At 41.8% G+C, this 13416-nt stretch overlaps 1 protein-coding gene across 1 annotated transcript in view; it reads right to left on the bottom strand.

Moving 5' to 3' along the window:
* Positions 1 to 12748, bottom strand: part of prkcz (protein kinase C, zeta) — a 226405-nt gene extending 213657 nt beyond the window's left edge. The window contains exon 1 of the mRNA XM_038269023.1: positions 12470 to 12748. Within this exon, the coding sequence (XP_038124951.1) occupies positions 12470 to 12546 (77 nt within the window). The 5' untranslated portion in view covers positions 12547 to 12748. The remainder of the gene's footprint in view (positions 1 to 12469) is intronic.
* Positions 12749 to 13416: the final 668 nt, after the last annotated feature.

The following is a 13416-nucleotide window of genomic DNA, read 5'->3' as shown; positions in this document are numbered from 1 at the left end:
TGTATCTGTTATTAACTCCACCATGAAGGTTATGTTTTTAAACTAGTTTGTCTGTCTGTGTTCAGGGTAACTTGAAAGGTTATAAAGAGATTTTAATTTGTACCAAAGGTGCATCTCAGTCCAAGGAACAATACATGAGATGTTTGTGATGATCCGAATCACCATTTAGATCCAGAATTTTTTTAAAGGATTCTTTAACATTATTTGGCGGAACAAGCAGTTCCCCCATAAAGCAGAGGGTGGCAGCAGTGACTGTTGACTGTTTCAGCAACTAAAAAAGTCCAGAAGTGTTATACTGAGGATAAAAAAAAGGAGGGTTAGGCACGCCTCGCTGGAAGTCCGGATCTGCTCATCAAAGGAGAAAGCAGAGAATATAAACAAAGTGGGAGCAGAACAAACACCAGAGGCTGCAGACACATCCTGGGCCTTATTTAAAAACCTATGAAAGGATTTAAGGAAATTATTACTGAAGGTGAACCTCATGCCAAGAAATAATTCATCAACATTTTTAAAGGTCAGGATCAGGTGCAACCAGAGGTGTCAAAAGAATTAATGTTTATTACTCCAGTAGAAGTAAAAATCCTGCTGTTTAAAAACACTGTTTCTGAAGTTAGAGGATCAACTTCAACTTTTTACTCAAGTAAAAGTGTAAAAATAGCATTTCTAAACTACTTAAAGTATAAAAGTAATGTGCGAAAATATGTTGAGGACAGAAGCTTTATTGCTTCTGTCCTTTATTGTGTGCAACTGAGTGTGCGAGTGTGCAACTGAGTGTGCAGCTGTTCAGAGGATCTCCATCTGAAGTTAAGTTATTTTCTCTGTGATATCTCTGTATCTAAGTAACTCTAACTGACTACTTTAAAACATAGCACCTTCTGCTGCACTTTTCTACTGAGCACTTGTCAGTTTCACACGGTTTTATTTCTGATAGCAAGAAGTAGCTAGCCTAGGCTAGCGCTAGCTTAGCATTGCTATGGCTTCTCTCTCTCCCTCCCTTGACTCTTTTCCAACTCTTCCTTCTTCCTCTCCTCTCTCCTGCTCTCTGTGTCAGATGTTCAGTTATTCCTCTGCCTCCTTTAGTGATAATGGGATGTGTAATAAGTGTAGTATTTTTGTAGCTTTGGAGGCGAGGGTGTCAGAGTTAGAATCCAGGCTTCAGGCTGTTGAAGTAGGCCCCCCACGTAGCTGTCCTCCAAAAGTGCCTGAGCAGCCAGGCGATTGGGTAACTGTACGCAGAAAGCGTAGTCGTGGATCTCTGCCCACTGGTCACCACCAACCCGTTCACGTTTCTAACCGGTTTTCCCCACTCAGTGACACACCCACTGAGAAGCCCACTCTGGTGATTGGCAGCTCCATAGTCAGAAACGTGGCATTAGAGACACCAGGGACCATAGTCAAATGTTTGCCGGGGGCCAGAACGGGCGACATCAAATCCTACCTGAAACTACTGGCTAAGGATAAGGTTAAATACAGTAAGATTGTTATTCACGCTGGTGGTAATGACACCCGGTTACGCCGATCGGAGGTCACTAAAATTAGTGTTGCTTCGGTGTGTAAGTTTGCCAAAAAAATGTCGGACTACGTAATTTTCTCTGGTCCCCTCCCTGATCTGACCAGTGATGACATGTTTAGCCGCATGTCGTCATTCAATCGCTGGTTGTCTAGGTGGTGCCCTGAAAACAACGTGGGCTACATTAATAATTGGCAATCCTTTTGGGGAAAGCCTGGTCTGATTCGGAGAGACGGCATCCATCCCACTTTGGATGGTGCAGCTCTTCTTTCTAGGAATCTGGCCACATTTATTAGTCCTCCAAAACCCTGACCACCCAGGGTGCAGACCAGGAAGCAGAGTTGTAGTTTAACACACATCTCTGCAGCTTCTCTACTGTTACCCACTCTTTACTCCATCCAGACAGTGTCTTGCCCACGACCAAAATCTAATAAATTAGCAAAGATTCCCAAAGGAGTAAATCATGATAATCTAATTAAAATCAAAATAACTCCAATTGGGGAAAAAGTTAAAACAATTAAATGCGGTCTGTTTAACATAAGATCGCTTTCCTCTAAAAGTCTACTAGTTAATGACTTGATTTGTGATAATCACATTGACTTGTTTTGCCTTACAGAAACCTGGCTGCAGCAAGAGGATTATGTGAGCATAAATGAGGCAACTCCTTCAAGCTATTTAAATTTTCACATCCCCAGAAGTTCTGGGCGAGGAGGAGGAGTAGCAACAATCTTCGAGTCTGACTTACTGATTACTCCCAAAACAATTAATTCCTACAACTCTTTTGAACATTTAACCCTTAATTTCCCTGATCCAAATTTCAAGGCAAGAAAACCTCTTCTTTTTGTAACTTTGTATCGTCCACCAGGTCCTTACTCTGAATTTTTAGATGAGTTTTCAGAGTTCCTTTCTGATTTGGTATTAAATACTGACAGGGTCATCATAGTGGGAGATTTTAACATCCATGCTGACATTGAAGGCGATAGCTTAAGAGCAGCCTTTAATGCTATCTTAGACACTATTGGCTTTGTTCAAAATGTGAATAGTCCCACGCATTCTCATCTTCATACTTTGGATCTTGTGCTGACATACGGCATAGAATGTGAAGAAATAACAGTATTTCCTCACAACCCTGTCCTCTCTGACCACTTTCTAATAACCTTCAGGATTACTTTAACAGAGTTCTCCTCCCCCAAAAGAAGGTTCAATTTTAGTAGATCTTTATCAGATAGTGCAGTTATAAATTTTAAAGAATCTGCTTCACTTTCTCTCTGCTCTGTGTCACTGAGCAGTGCTGCAGAGTGCAAAAGCTTAGCTTATTCCCCTTCACAGGTTGATGATTTTGTTGAGGGGGTTGCTAGTTCTCTGCGTATTGCCTTAGACAACGCAGCTCCTTTGAAAATGAAAACCGTTAAAAATAGAAAGCTTGCTCCTTGGTTTAATGCAGAGCTGCGTACTTTGAAGCAAAATGCTAGGAAACTGGAGAGAAAATATCGCTCCACAGGCCTGCGAGAGTCCTTCCTAGTCTGGAAAAATGGTTTACTGCTGTATAAGAGGACCCTTTGTAAAGCAAGAGCAGCATACTTCTCCTCATTAATAGAGGAGAATAAGAATAATCCTAGATTTCTTTTTAATACAGTTGCCAAACTCACCCAGAGCCATAGCTCTGTTGAACCGTCCATTCCACCTGCTCTTAGCAGCAATGATTTTATGGGATTCTTTATAAATAAGATTGATCTTATTAAAAATAAGATCATAAGCACTCCTCTATCCGCGATTGTACCTGAGGTAGTCATGGAATCTGAACCGGGTTTAGACTGCTTTGATCCAGTTGAACTCTCTGAATTAGCAAAATTATTGTCTTCATCTAAGCCTTCAACTTGTATGTTAGATCCAGTTCCAACCAGGTTATTTAAGGAGGTATTCCCTTTGATCTCCTCCTCCATTTTAGATGTGATTAATCTATCTCTGTTACAGGGATATGTACCTAAAGCTTTTAAGATTGCTGTAATTAAACCTCTGCTTAAGAAACCGTCTCTTGACCCAGATGACTTGGTCAATTATAGACCTATATCCAATCTTCCTTTCTTATCCAAAATTCTTGAGAAAGTAGTTGCCAAACAAGTTTGCGATCACTTCCACCATAATGAACTTTTTGAAGAGTTTCAGTCTGGCTTTAGAGCTCATCATAGCACTGAAACAGCTCTGGTGAAAGTCACTAATGATATTCTCATGGCCTCAGATAATGGACTTGTATCTGTGCTCGTCCTGTTGGATCTTAGTGCTGCATTTGATACAGTTGACCATAATATTCTTTTAGAAAGACTTGAATATTTTTGTTGGAATTAAAGGAACAGCACTAGACTGGTTTAAATCTTATCTATCTGATCGAATTCAGTTTGTTCATGTTAATGATAGATCTTCAACACGCTCAAAGGTTACCTGTGGAGTACCACAGGGATCAGTGCTAGGACCAATTCTCTTTACTTTATACATGCTCCCAATTGGTAGAATTATTAGACAGCATGGGATTAATTTCCACTGTTATGCTGATGATACCCAGCTATATCTGTCTATAAATCCAGATGAAGCTAACCCATTACATAGATTACAGGCATGTCTTGAAGACATAAAAACCTGGATGACTCTTAATTTTCTGCTTCTGAATGCAGACAAAACAGAAGTTATAGTCTTTGGACCAGAGTCTCTGAAAAAGAAACTGATTAGCCAGTCACTTCATTTGGATGGGATTAAACTGATTTCAGATAATAAAGTAAAAAATCTTGGTGTTATTTTTGATCAGGACCTGTCATTTAAATCCCATATCAAAGAGGTTTCTAGAATTTCCTTCTTTCATCTGAGGAACATTGCAAAAATTAGAAATATCCTGTCCAGGGGTGATGCTGAGAAACTAGTCCATGCATTTGTTACTTCAAGGCTGGACTATTGTAATTCTTTACTATCAGGAAGTCCACAAACTGTAGTTAAAAGCCTTCAGCTGATCCAAAATGCTGCAGCCAGAGTTCAAATGAAAATGAAAAAGAGAGATCATATCTCTCCTATCCTGGCTTCTCTTCATTGGCTTCCTGTTAAATCAAGAATAGAATTTAAAATCCTCCTTCTTACATATAAAGCCTTAAATGGCCAAGCTCCATCTTATATCAGAGATCTGATTGTTCCTTATGTTCCTAACAGAGCACTTCGCTCTCAATCTGCAGGTTTACTAGTGGTTCCTAGAATTTCTAAAAGTAGAATGGGAGGCAGATCTTTTAGTTATCAGGCTCCTCTCCTGTGGAACCAACTACCAGTTTTAGTCCGTGAGGCAGACACCCTGTCTACTTTTAAGGCTAGGCTTAAAACTTTCATTTTTGATAAAGCTTATAGTTAGGGTGGCTCAGGTTATCCTGAGCTATCTCTATAGTTATGCTGCTATAGGCTTAGACTTTTGGAGGACATAGGGACCCCCATTTCATCATTCTGCTTCATTCTCTCTCTGTTCTCCTATTCTGCAGAATCTGTTAGTTCAATCTCTAACCTTCTGCTCTCTCTGCTTTTCCTCAGAGTAGCTTTGCCTCGTCTGTTCCTGTTTGGCTGTGACGTCATCCTGGAAAAAAACATCAGCTGTGCTGCTTCTATCAACACCCTTGTTAATAGATGTTGGAGATCGGCCTGTTTTCCAGTGTGGTCCTGTTTCTCTGACCGTGACTGAGTGGATGTGCTCTCTTCGTCCTCTGGCATGGGAGCTGCCTTGGAGCTCGTCTGCCTGGCTGTGTGCTTCCTGGACAGGGCCGCCTTTTACAGCTGCTTTTTGTATCTCTGCTTCTGTCTCCTTGAACCCCAGTCGGCCTCGGCAGATGGCCGCTCACACTGAGCCTGGTTCTGCTGGAGGTTTCTTCCTGTTAAAAGGGAGTTTTTCCTCTCCACTGTCGCTACAAGCATGCTTAGTGTGGGGGATTGTATTTGAGTCAATGAGTCAATGCAATCAACTGGTTTTCCTTAGATAGAAAACTTTGTATCAATTTGACTGTATGATCTGGTTGAACTGTAAAGTGCCTTGAGATGACATGTGTTGTGAATTTGGCGCTATATAAATAAACTGAATTGAATTGAATTGAATTGCTTTACCCTATTAAAGGAACATTTTTCTACAATTATGGATGATAACTTCTTTAGACTTCATTTTCTTAGCTTTATAACTAATAGTAACAGTGCTAAATTTTACATCATCTTGAAAAACTATTTATTTTGATATGTGGTGAACAACAATTTGGGCCAGCACCAAGTCCAACCACAAAGAAATTAAGTGTCTGGATGAAACTTATTATTTTGTTGGTTTTTATTTTATTTATGTATTTTTTTTATACAAACAGGGCATACAGAAAATGAGCTTAAACAAAAACAGCGAGTCCATTTTTAAAATGTAAGGAGAAGAAGTAAAAAGTTGTCCAAAAGATAATTACTGCAGTAAAGTATAGATAGCCAATATTTCTACTTAATTAACGAAGTATTTGTACTTTGTACCTTTGACACCTCTGATTTTAGCTATAACTCACAATGTGTTGCTCGGTGGAGGTCTGCACTGTCAGTAAAAACTGTTTCCTTTTTTGTATAAATTGAGACTTGTGTAAAATTTGTTATTGTGTCACTTTAATCATTGCGATGCAGGAAGAAAAAGCTATATTGGGTTTACGATCAGGTAAACTGATGTCAGAATCATTGGAATCGACCCTCAAACGCCTGCATCAGTCGACCTCCACCGAGCAGCAGCGTGATCACACGCAGCATGGTGGCCTCCTTTCCAAGCACTGAAACAAGTAATCGGATTAATCGATTATTTAAATAACTGTCAACTAATTTAGTAATCATTTATGAATTAAATGGAGCATAGATTCTAAAACATATCTTTAGCTGACAGAACAACTTTTAGCAGTAATTAGACGAAAAATTTTAAAAAAAATATATATATATAAACCGTTCAAAAGTTTGGGGTCACATTGAAATGTCCTTTTTTTTGAAGGAAAAGCACTTTACTTTTCAATGAAGATAACTTTAAACTAGTCTTAACTTTAAAGAACTACACTCTATACATTGCTAATGTGGTAAATGACTATTCTAGCTGCAAATGTCTGGTTTTTGGTGCAATATCTACATAGGTGTATAGAGGCCCATTTCCAGCAACTATCACTCCAGTGTTCTAATGGTACAATGTGTTTGCTCATTGGCTCAGAAGGCTAATTGATGATTAGAAAACCCTTGTGCAATTATGTTCACATATCTGAAAACAGTTTAGCTCGTTACAGAAGCTATAAAACTGACCTTCCTTTGAGCAGATTGAGTTTCTGGAGTATCACATTTGTGGGGTCAAGTAAACGCTCAAAATGGCCAGAAAAAGAGAACTTTCATCTGAAACTCGACAGTCTATTCTTGTTCTTAGAAATGAAGGCTATTCCATGCGAGAAATTGCTAAGAAATTGAAGATTTCCTACAACGGTGTGTACTACTCCCTTCAGAGGACAGCACAAACAGGCTCTAACCAGAGTAGAAAAAGAAGTGGGAGGCCGCGTTGCACAGCTGAGCAAGAAGATAAGTACATTAGAGTCTCTAGTTTGAGAAACAGACGCCTCACAGGTCCCCAACTGGCATCTTCATTAAATAGCACCCGCAAAACACCAGTGTCAACATCTACAGTGAAGAGGCGGCTGCGGGATCCTGGGCTTCAGGGCAGAGTGGCAAAGAAAAAGCCACATTTGAGACTGGCCAATAAAAGAAAAAGATTAAGATGGGCAAAAGAACACAGACATTGGACAGAGGAAGACTGGAAAAAAGTGTTGTGGACGGATGAATCCAAGTTTGAGGTGTTTGGATCACAAAGAAGAACGTTTGTGAGACGCAGAACAAATGAAAAGATGCTGGAAAAATGCCTGACGCCATCTGTTAAGCATGGTGGAGGTAATGTGATGGTCTGGGGTTGCTTTGGTGCTGGTAAGGTGGGAGATTTGTACAGGGAAAAAGGGATTCTGAATAAGGAAGGCTATCACTCCATTTTGCAACGCCATGCCATACCCAGTGGAGAGCGCTTGATTGGAGCCAATTTGATCCTACAACAGGACAATGACCCTAAACACACCTCCAAATTTTGCAAGAACTATTTAGAGCAGAAGCAGGCAGCTGGTATTCTATCGGTAATGGAGTGGCCAGCGCAGTCACCAGATCTGAACCCCATTGAGCTGTTGGGGGAGCAGCTTGACCGTATGGTACGCAAGAAGTGCCCATCCAACCAATCCAACTTGTGGAAGCTGCTTCTGGAAGCGTGGGGAGTACGTGCAAGAATAGAACGGTAATATATATATATATATATATATATATATATATATATATATATATATATATATTTTTTTTTTTTAGGGATGGAACGGTTTATGAAAACCGTCCGAACCGTTCGGTTCGACTGTCTCGGTTCGGTTCGCGTGTGTTTCGTTCGGTTCATGCGCTGCTCCTTTTTCTCATAGCCGAAGCGTTTACACTCCAGAGCAGAAGGTGGCGGTACTGCGACCAAAGCCAACCACCAGTAGTAAACAAGAAGAAGAAGAAGCGAAGCAGCGTAGCCGGGTGTAGCAGGGAAAAAAAATCAGTTGTTGTGGAGAATTGTGTGGGTATGGCGAGTGGGAAAGAACAGGAGTTGGAAGTAGGGTGGCCAGATGTCCGGCATTAGGGCGGAAAGTCCGGATTTTCCTTGCACTGTCCGGCGTCCTGCGCCGCATTTAGCCGGACGTGTGTTTGTCCTCCTTTACCCCCAGATTCCACATGCTCCGTCAGCGCTCCGCTCTGCTCACGTACGTCGTGCGGAGTACTTGTCTGTCATGTAAATCAATGAGAGCTGTTCCACTTCCTCCGCTACTTCTCTGTCCACGTACGTCTTCTCCGTCTTTCACCGTCAAAATATGGAACTGAGCTCTTTTTTGCTCCGCTCCGGTCAGTCCAGATCAAGACCCACAATTGCAATCGCACCAAACAGGAAAAAGAATGTAGAGAAGACCCGGTTTTTCAAATTAAATTATAGTAAAAACAGATCGGTAACTAGAAATTAGAGCATAGTTTGTATATACAAAAACTAAGAGCAATTAATTAAATAATTGGATGCAGACTATTGGTGCTTCAACAGACCAGGAAGAAGTTGTGAGATTCTAGAGCACGTCTCATAACTTTAAAAGAAAATTCTTATTGCAGGAATGGATGAAGAGATGATGAGTTTGGAAGCAGAGAACAAACATAGTTCATACAAACTATGTTTGATTCTAGTTATTCCTGTTACAACAATCCACAACAGAAAGAAAATATTTAGGCAGAAACTGAACATCTGCTGGATGATGATGGGGATTTTTTTTTAAATATGTCATATTAAATTAAACATTCACAGGGTTTATACATACGCGTTGTACTTTACAAGACATAGTAGATTTTCCTAACAATCAACATATATTGAACCGAAAACCGTGACCACAAAACCGTGAACCGAACCGAATCGTGGATTTTGTGAACCGTTCCACCCCTAATATGTATATATTGCATTTTAGATGAAAAAAGCTCTCGTTTGTCAATCTGCTCTATCCTGAACTCCTCAAGTAGAACCATTTTAGTTTCACCTGGTTTAAATGTGTACAAAAAATAACTTTTTGCTACCTAACTATTCATTGAAAAAATAATCCACAAATTAATCAACAAGCAAAATAATTGTTAGTTGCAGCTCTTGAATATTTTTCTCCAGCTGTTCATTGTCATTAGACTGTCAGAAGTACAGAGCGAGGAAATGAACTCTGCGGCACCTGGGGAACAGTGTGGAGTTAAGGGTCTTGCTGAGGGACCCAGAGTGGCAGTCTGTGGGAGTGGGTCTCAACCTCAGAACCTTAGGAATCAAAGCGCAATGCACTAACCACTAGGCCACCATTCCCCTTATAGTGAATATAATCAATCAGAGCATCCAGCAGCCTGAAGCGGTTGCTCTGACATCCATAACACCAGTGTTCTGGATGATTTAGTCTCCATGAAGGAGCCAATAAGGGATCCAGAGCAGATGGTTACCTGGAGTCAAACACTGGTGGGTTTAATCCACAGGGACCCGTGTGTTTTCTTCACAGTGTGAGTAACAATACCTCACAGCTTCAGCAGAACTCCTCTGAGACCGATCAGTTAAAGCAGCAGAACCTCTGCAGAACTCTGGAGAACAGAGCTTCCTGTGACGGCGTCTAAAGCTGGTCAGCGTGTCAGGGAGGAGGGAGACCTTTAAGCTCTCATCCATCAGCTGATAACCTGCTCTGTGTTCATTTCAACAGCTCACTATTCACTGCTGAGCACCAAGCTTTAAGGAAGAGAAGATGAAGACGTCAGCGCCCCGCAGCGAAACTCCTCTTTCCTCATCTTAAACCGAGTTTAATATTTAAGTCAATTTTTACATCAGAAGATTACGCTTTTATCCATCTACTGACAAGATAATCAGGTTTTTAAGTTCCTGTATTCCAAAAATCCACTGATGTGACCAGAACACCTGCTGAAAACCACAGAATAAGGTCCATGAAGACCAGGAAATACTTCAGAGCTGAAGGTCAGGATCAAACCTTTAAATAAAGCAGTTATCCAGGAGGATGGAGGAGGATGTCTCAGACATTAATTATCATGATGGTCTGCAGAGGAGAACTAGTCCTTAAAATCCTGCTTATTAAAACATTAATTGTTGGATGTTGCACGGCACCATCGAGAGAAATTAACATGTTTCTATTTTCTCTGAGAGTTCCTGCTTTTTACACAGAGCAGCCGTCATAATCTTTAACCCATCCATCCATTTTCATCACGCTCCGCTGTCTATCTCCAGCTGTCTACAGGCGAGAGGCGGGGTTCACCCTGGACAGGTTGGACAGGACACAGAGACAAACAGGACAAACAACCATTTACCCACACACTCACACTTAAGGAGAACTTAGAGAAGCCAATTAACCTAACAGTCATGTTTTTGGACTGTGGAAGGAAGTTGGAGTACCCGGAGAGAACCCACACATGCTCAGGGAGAACATGTCCAGTCCAAGTAGAAAGACGCCGGGTCTGAATGCATGTTGAAATGCATTCAGACAACAGATGAGTCTCAGATCAGTTATTCCAAAGATTAAAATTACTTTTATGTGTCAATTGTTAATAAAGTATAAATAAAACTTGTTTTTATTGAAAAGGATCTTAGCTGCCCCATTTGCTTCATTTTGGGTTTTACTGTATGAAATCTCTCAAACTCCTATTCATCAACCACTGAAACTTTCCCAGAGCAGACCAAGAACAGTCCTGAGGGACGATCATCTTCTGATTTAGATCCTGAATCAATCAATCATTACATTTCCTCCAGGTGGAACTAGTTTCCCACAGCATCTGATGGGCAAACTGGAACAGCTGGGCTTCAATACACCCCTCTGCTATTGGCTGCTAGACTTCCTCACCAACAGACCTCAGTCAGTCCGGGTCAGACAGAACACCTCTGATGTCATCAGTCTAAGCCCCTCCCCTCAGGGCTGCGTCCTGAGCCCCCTGCCGTTCACCCTGATGACACACGACTGCGTCCCCAGGTTCACCACCAATCACATGGGGAAGTTTGCAGACGACACCACGGTGGTGGGCCTCATCAGAGACGACAACGACCTGGACTACAGAGAGGAGGTGGAGCAGCTGGTGGAGCAGAGATAACAGCCTGATCCTGAAGGTGGAGAAGACCAAGGAGATCATGGTGGACTTCAGGAAGAACCGTCCTAACCACGCTCCACTGCTCATCAACAGCTCAGCTGTAGAGGTGGTCAGCAGCACCACATTCATCACAGACACCCTCACCTGGACTGGAAACACCACCTCACTGGTCCAAAGGGCCCAGAAGCACTTGGACTTCCTGCGGAGGATGAGGAGAGCCCACCTGCCCCCCCCATCCTCCCCACCTGCCTCACTGTGTGGTGTGGAGGCTGCAGCGCCTCAGACTGGAAGAAGGTGAGAACAGCAGAGAGGATCATGGGGGCTCCTCTTCCCTCCATCAAAGACATTTCATCCCAGCGCTGCGTGTCCCGAGCCCGTGACATCATCAATGACCCCTCACCCCCCCACCATGGACTGTTCTCCCTGCTGCCCTCTGGGAAGAGGCTTCACAGCATTCAACGCAGGACCAGCAGGTCTGCAACAGCTTCTACCCCACCGCCATTAGACTGATGAACTGTTGAGAAAACTCTAAATCAAGTTGTATGCTGATGAAGATTCTCAGTATTCCAGGTCAATCAAAAAGAGTTAAAAAAAACAACAATCCACTGGACTTTCTTTCCGTGTTTGAAGACGTTTCTCTTCCCATCCAGGAAGCTTTTTCAATTCAAAATGTCAGAAACAGCATTGAGTTCCAGGCTTTATTGAATGGACCAAAGCAAAGCCTTATTTTTGGCTTAGAAAACATAAAAATTGAACCTGATGAGCAGATCCGCCCCTTTTGAATCGGTATAAATCACAAATCCAGATTCTGCATGGCACTGATGACATCATAGAACTCAACTCTAATGTTTTTTTTACTGCATTTTAGCACCATATCAATGCCTTTTTTCACTTATCTAAACCTTCCAGCCATTTCTCTCCCACACTGTTTACATTTGATCACTGCTGCACTTTATACATGGAAATGTTCAGTTCACTGCTAAGCTGCTCATTAACTCTCTCAAAGATGTACAAACAAAATATCATTTTATTCACTCTGTGGATAAAAATGATTATAAATTTGGTCTAATTTCTAATTTCTAGCCACAGGTGACCAGTTTTCCTCTCACAGGTAGAAACCATCTTCCTGGATCTCTCCTCCACCTGGAGCAGCAGGTGAGTGTCGGACTGACCCAGTTGGAGCGAAGAGGAGGGGGGTTCGGTGGGGAACCACCCTCGCCTTTTACCCCACAGAGACTGACTCACCCTCGGTAGTGGGCTTTAACCTTCACCCAGTCGGAGTTCAGGTCCATAATGGATCCGTTGGCCTGCAGCACATGCATCGTTAGAGTTCGGTTCACCTCCCGGCAGCCCGACCCAAACTGGACACGGCCAAAAGTCTCCAACTAGCCGTTACTTCCTAGGAGCGGCTTTTTCATGCCGAAGCTTTGCTCCGCCGTTTGCTTCCGACTTCTTTAAAGTTTGAAAAGCTGCTTGGAAGTTTTTCTGCTGTTTGAGGCTCATTAGAAGCTTCAGGGACCAAGTTTCTATCAAAGAGTCAAAGCGGCGAAGTTCTTTCAGGGACGGATTTTCAAAATAAGATACAAATCAGTCTGATGCTTTAAGGTTTGATGGCAGTGATACAGCGGTGCTTTTATTTTGAAGGCAACTCTTCTCTGTGTTTCCTGTGATGTTTGATTTAACTTGACTTCCTGTCCTCCTTCTCACTATGGTTACTGTAATCCAAATTCACCTGTCCTGCTGTTCCCCTCCATGGCTGCCACAGCAACAGCTCCAACAGGAGAGGAGGAGGAGGAGGAGGAGGATCACCTTTATGTCCAAATTATTATCACGTCACTGATTTATCTCTCCGTTAGTCTTACTGCAGCTTCTGCGGCCTGTAAATAATTATTAATGATTAATTGTGCGGTTTGTTTGTTTGTTTTTTCTGTTAATTTGCTGTGGGTAAACATTTCACTATAAAGTTATGCCTTTAATAAAACAAACAAAACCCCAAAACAAGGTTAAACCCCACAACAAGCTTAGAAAAATTCCAACATTAATCCTGATTGGTTTAAAGACCTGAGGCGCCACCTGCTGGACATCCGTGAAATAACAAACAAAATCTATTATACTAAAGATGTAATTTCATGTTTGGGGCACTGGTGTAGAGAACTAGTCACGCTGTATTATTTTTTTAAATCATTATTCCA

This window comes from Cyprinodon tularosa, unplaced genomic scaffold, assembly GCF_016077235.1.
Source record: "Cyprinodon tularosa strain WSP-4 unplaced genomic scaffold, ASM1607723v1 ctg716, whole genome shotgun sequence".
Taxonomy (NCBI): Eukaryota; Metazoa; Chordata; class Actinopteri; order Cyprinodontiformes; family Cyprinodontidae; genus Cyprinodon; species Cyprinodon tularosa.
The sequence above is the reverse complement of the archived record's forward strand: the minus strand, read 5'-3'. Positions and strand labels throughout refer to the sequence as shown.